This window comes from Pyrus communis, chromosome 8 (assembly GCF_963583255.1).
Source record: "Pyrus communis chromosome 8, drPyrComm1.1, whole genome shotgun sequence".
In the NCBI taxonomy this organism is placed as follows: domain Eukaryota; kingdom Viridiplantae; phylum Streptophyta; class Magnoliopsida; order Rosales; family Rosaceae; genus Pyrus; species Pyrus communis.
Genome location: NC_084810.1, coordinates 17,684,146 through 17,689,624, shown reverse-complemented (window position 1 = coordinate 17,689,624; position 5,479 = coordinate 17,684,146). Strand labels below are relative to the sequence as shown.

Sequence of the window (5,479 nt, the reverse complement as noted above, 5' to 3'; positions counted from 1 at the left end):
CGAGCCTCTTAAGCTGCTAATCAGAACACCATGTAATGGGCTATTGGAGACTCCTCTGGCACTAACACTTGGAATTTTTGGATTTGCAATTATGAAAAGTTTCAAAGCAGTGTTATTTAGAATATTGGGATATTTCTTATATTGCAAAATAGAAAAAGGAACGAAGAAACGAACAAAAGTTGCGAAATAATCAAACTTAAATTCTTATTAATAAGCAATAATCTAATTGTCAACAATCATATTATATGGATTACAAAATATGATTTAAATAGATAATCTCTTTAGCATTATATTTATTCTAAAATTTGGGATGAAGTCCGAGGGTGCATTTTGCTCACCATCTCAAGTGGTGATAATGCTCATTTTAAAGTTTGACATTTGTATCTATTCACTACAAAAAATTTAAAATTTAAATATTAACAATAATAAATAAGATAGTGAGCATTGCTATCGTGAGAAGTTTTGTAGTGTAATTTATCTTTTCGTAATAAAAATAGGAGATAAAAAACCAAGAAAAGCATGTTTCAGTTTTGATTTTGAAAATTTTGTTATTCCTTAAGCGGAACCTCCCAGAAGAAAGTCCCTCGAGCTGGATTTCCTGCAGCCATTTCCTCCAACCAACAGCCCCCGCCCCCCTTTTCAAACTTTTCCACTATAAAGTTTCAATCTTTTCTCTGTTCGCCTGGTAAAGATTTTCTTGGATGCTTTCTAGTTGGCTTCTACCTCGAAATCCCATTGTGGGTCTTCTTTTATGCAACTGAATTGAACTTATTCCCAAACTGGGTTTGCTCTGCTTTAATGTTTTTTCATTTACTTTGAGGATTTAACCATGAAATTTACAGCCTTTAGATTATTGGGTAGTTCGGTTTTGGTAAAATATATGATGGGTTGCCTTTGATTCTATCTGGGTTTGCGTGATTTTTTCAGATTAAGTGTTGGGTCTGCAAAAATACTTATTGTGGATTGATTGTTCTGCATATTGGTTTCAAGAGGAAAGTGGCACTGAGAAGCTATAGATTGGTGATTAAAGGTTGGAGCTTTAGTCCAATCAGGTAAGTCTCTTATTGGAAATGTAATTTCTAACGTATTGATATTTGGTGTGGTTGATTAATGATAGTATTGAGATATAAACGCAGCAGGAGGGTGCTTCGTTCGTTTCTGCAATTTATATATAAGAAATAATGTCTGACCTAGAGAAGGAAATGCCATTATTCGATTTCGCATGCATACCCTCGAAATCGCCAAGTCAAAATGGTTTCCATCCTTAGAGAAAAGCATCTATTCCTGAGGATATTTAGGTTAGCTTTAGTTCAAGGAATTCTATTTTTGGCTGTTGTGTGTGAGTTTGTGTGTTTATTCTGCATTCATTTCGGCTCAAAGATGTCTGTTCAATTGTAAATTGTGTTAGATGTTAGGCCTTGAAGTTTTAGGACTTTCAAAATTTTTGTGTTTAGTGTGCACCAAGAATTCTAGATTGTAGTGAATACCTTGTTGTTTATGAGCTTACTGTCTGTGTTTTGTCATATATTTACGCTGTAAAGATGATTTAATTGGAGGGGCTGGGGTAATAGTTTAGAATAATTGCTCCATAAGTTTTGTTTTGCTTTCTTAATGTTGAGGCTTTCATCATTGGTAACTTGGTAATGAAGAGTATAATAAAATATGAAAGGGAAAATGGCAGGATATACAATGTGATGCAGTCTGCTAGAAGATTGCATATGGAAATCTGTGTAGATTTTGTGTAGTGTATTACTTATCAATATTATTTGGTTTAGTGTACCTGTGTGTTTGTTTGAGTATTGTGTGCGCTCTCTTTTTCAAGGTCCCTGTATAACTCTATGAACTTCCCATCATTTTTTCTGCATCCTTCATTCCTTCTATTGCGATCTACTCGTGTTAGCTCAATGCAACCACTGAATGTCTAGTCTAGTTTCTTCTGTATCTATTTTATAAAGAACTGCTTTATTGTATCTCAAAAGAAGTAGAAAAAGTAAATGCTTTATCATTAAAGCCACTAATTTCCCTTTCTTAACTGCTTAAGAGATTTCTAATTGAACTAAAGCTTTCTCGATGCTGAAACTAGGCCTTATATACTTATTTTTAAAGGAATATGTGTTGCTAAAGTGCACGTTTGAGGCAATGCCTACTGCGCATCAATGAATTTTGTCTAAAACAACACAGAAATGCTTTGTACCTGGGCGATATAAGAAGCTAGTGAGAGATTTGTTTAAGACTTTTTATCTGACTTTAAGGGAAGAATGTTTTTATGATCAACTCTTACAGTTATTTTTTTATTGAAATTTTGTACGTAACATTTATAGTTGGGCTAAGCTCTTGAAGGTTGGCATCTATGCACCTTCTTTCTTTTATTGAGAATGAGACGTTTTATTGCAAACAAACGGAACAAAATTACAAAACAGAAGCAGTGTTTAAGGAGACCACTACAAAAAAAAAGAAAAAAAAAAAATTCAAAATGATGACTATGAGGCTCTCCCACAACAAAACTAAGAGATAGCAGCTTGCCAGTCAAGCCAAACAGCTGAAAGAGACATGCACCTTCAGTCTTTGCAGACAAAAATTATGAAGTTGAATCAGCTCAGAACCAGTGGGGCCACAGCAGACTCTTCATGACTGGAATCTGATTCCAGTTCATTTCATTTTTTATCTCTATGATCTTCTGAGTTTTCATTGACTGTCTTTTCAAAATTTGCGCATTCTAGAGAAGGCCTGTGCGCGGTGATTTCTTTTGTAGAATATTCTATGTAGCAAGATTAAAGTTTTTCCCTTCCTCACTATTTCAGAAGCAGTGCCAGTGATGAGCGAAGTCCATCACTGCATCCTTTGAAGACTTTTAGAGGGTGAGAAATGGATACATTCAAGTGTTGATTTGGGTTTAAGTCTGATGATGAGAAACCTTACCGAAAAGGGGATTTTACTGTTCTTTTCTTTCTTTTAACACAAAGAAACTTTTAATATGCAGTTGTTTCATTTTTCTTTTTATCTTGTATTTGCTTGGATGGGATGTCCTAGTGACCTTGGGGTTCTTTCTTCAGTTCCGATTTGTTTCTGAATTTGGTCTTTCATAAATTAGGATTTATGGCTATAGAAATTTCCACAAGTTTGAAATTGTAGCTACCATTGCAAATGTGGGTGTGGTTGTGTACCAATGCCAGCAGTCTGTTTTGTTTCAAAGTTTCAGAGTTCGACATAGAAAACTCCTTTATAAGAGGTAAAGCTCCTCTGGGGGGCATAATTCCCCTCTTTCCCTGGTTTCTTGAGCCAAGGTCACCAATGTTTTATTTGTATGTTCTCTAATTTTGTTTTCATCCTTCTTTTACTAATCGGACGAGATCCCTTGAGCCATTGAGTTATTCCTTTAAATCCTTTATCCTGTTCCCCAAAACCTGATTTCTAAACCCTACTATCCATAAATTTTGTATGTATTCATAATTCATGCTATTCAAATGATGGACACAGGTGCCTTGTTTTATTTGTTTAATTTAGGGCATTCTCCACTTCTGGATGGAAGAAATGATGCACATATTACTGTGGTTTATATAACTTACCTTATATTTATGTAAAGAAGTTGACAGCAGAGTTGTAGCTATGGTTCCTGATTTATACCTTCAGTTGCATTTTCGTCTTTGAACTCGAATAGTAGTTTACTCTGATCCTTCAACTTGATCCCAGTTGATGTTGGTCCGTTCCATTAGTTCTGTTAGTTTTTGTGTCCTAAACTATATTTTTGAAGGGCACATTCTTTTTTATCTATGATTAAATAAAACTAAAACTTAATAAAAAATACACCAATCTACCGCTTCTCTTTTCCAGCAACATCCCAACCCCTCAACACTACGTATCCTAGGACCGCCTCTGCCCCTCAACACTCCGTATCCTAGGACTGCCCCCACCCCCACCCCCAACCCACACCTCCCCTTATCACTCTATCTCTCACTTGTTTAATCCTCATTAAGTAACAGAGGCTTCCTGGTTACATCTCTATAATTTTAGTGATTGTTTGATTTGGTTTCCAGCGTCCTATTCTTTTGCCTTGTGATAAGTTGGAATCGGAAAAGAAGTTGTATGGTAAATGACGCAGAGCAAATCTTATTATCTTGTTATAATTTACAAAATTATCCATTAGTTTCATTTTGTTGTGGCTCCATTTAAAGTAAAATAAATTATATGGTTCAGAAATTAACACCATGTTGTATTAAAGCTGAAAGGATTTTGACTATGCAAATTGGGATTTCTAATTTTCTTTATAGCTATATCAGATTAAATTTCCTTGGTATCAGAAAGTGAAAATTGGGTAATATACTTGGGTTCCATAGCCGTTGTGTTGTTTGTCCTGGATTTTAACATTTTGAAGTAAACGGTAGAATTTTCTGGCTTTCTTCTTGGTGTGCAATTATACTCCTATTTGTTCATAACCTTCGTCTGTGCTTCTATGATTCTCATGGAAGTAAGCTGCTTTCTTTCAGGTTATTAGTCCATAAACTTCCTCTGTTGATGATCTTGTGCCTGCTAGTTCCCGTTTCAACATGAACAACTCATTTGGTGATGATTATGTAAGCCTTCGGAACCTTAATGTTTTTATTTTCTACTCAAATAAAATAGGGCAACCTTAAAACATTATGTGCAGGATGAAGCAACTGTTGCAGGATTTGAAGTTTTAAGATCACCCGATGCAAGTTACAACAACGTGTACCCTGGGAATGAAGACGAGGCACGGGATCCACCTCTTGTTCCTCCACATCTGCAACAGACATTACTTAGTTACCCAGCAAGCGCAGACACTGCAGGAACCCTTCCAGCACCGCAAAACGTGACACTCAACCATCTTTACATTGAGAACCGGGAGACCCCACGCTCTGTGGTCGCACTTGGCTTCACTCATCGCTTTCGTTCAAAATTTGTTTCAGTTGTGCTTTACAAACCAGTTCAAAGAAGTGGGACTAACAGCAGTTAGAAATTGAACACTAGAATACACCTACATTAGCGGTGAAAGATACTTATTTCCTCACAGAAGCTTATGAAATTAGGTTTGAGTTCTTCCTATTTCTTTGTAGACTTGATGTATTCTTCGGCGTAGACTCGCTATACTGTGGAGTTTGCTGGTTAGGTTATGATCTCATGCGAGAATTGTTAATTTGAAGTGATTAGGATCATTTGATTGCATTTGTGAATATAAAATGCCTGCTTTATACATAAAAGGAAGCCTTCTCCTTGTATTTGCATATCATATGGTTGAATAATATATGCAACTCTTGCAGGAACATGCATTCAATTGTTGGTAATATATATGTATTTGACCTAAAACTAGAAGCCTCATCTCCCAAGCATATAATTCATTTGTTTTATTCTGTGCTCCAATTGTTTTGGTAATGTCAGTAGTCAACGCCTACTGTCTGTACTTATCCTTGCAAAATGGGGGAAGTAAGAGGATCATTGTAATACATTCATTATGGATGGGTTT

General features: G+C 35.8%; 1 protein-coding gene across 4 annotated transcripts; it reads left to right on the top strand.

The window, feature by feature from the left end:
• Positions 1–541: 541 nt before the first annotated feature.
• LOC137742536 (SNF1-related protein kinase regulatory subunit beta-3-like) lies at positions 542–5,240 on the top strand. Of its 4 annotated transcripts, none has more exons than XM_068482430.1 (4): positions 542–685; positions 928–1,052; positions 4,485–4,571; positions 4,646–5,240. In XM_068482430.1, the coding sequence occupies exons 3-4, from the start codon at positions 4,545–4,547 to the stop codon at positions 4,970–4,972; spliced, it is 354 nt and encodes a 117-aa protein (XP_068338531.1). In that variant the 5' UTR covers positions 542–685; positions 928–1,052; positions 4,485–4,544; the 3' UTR covers positions 4,973–5,240. The 4 variants fall into 4 exon arrangements, with proteins under 4 accessions (XP_068338531.1, XP_068338534.1, XP_068338532.1 ...); XM_068482433.1 differs by having other exon boundaries at positions 4,467–4,571; XM_068482431.1 differs by having other exon boundaries at positions 574–737.
• Positions 5,241–5,479: the final 239 nt, after the last annotated feature.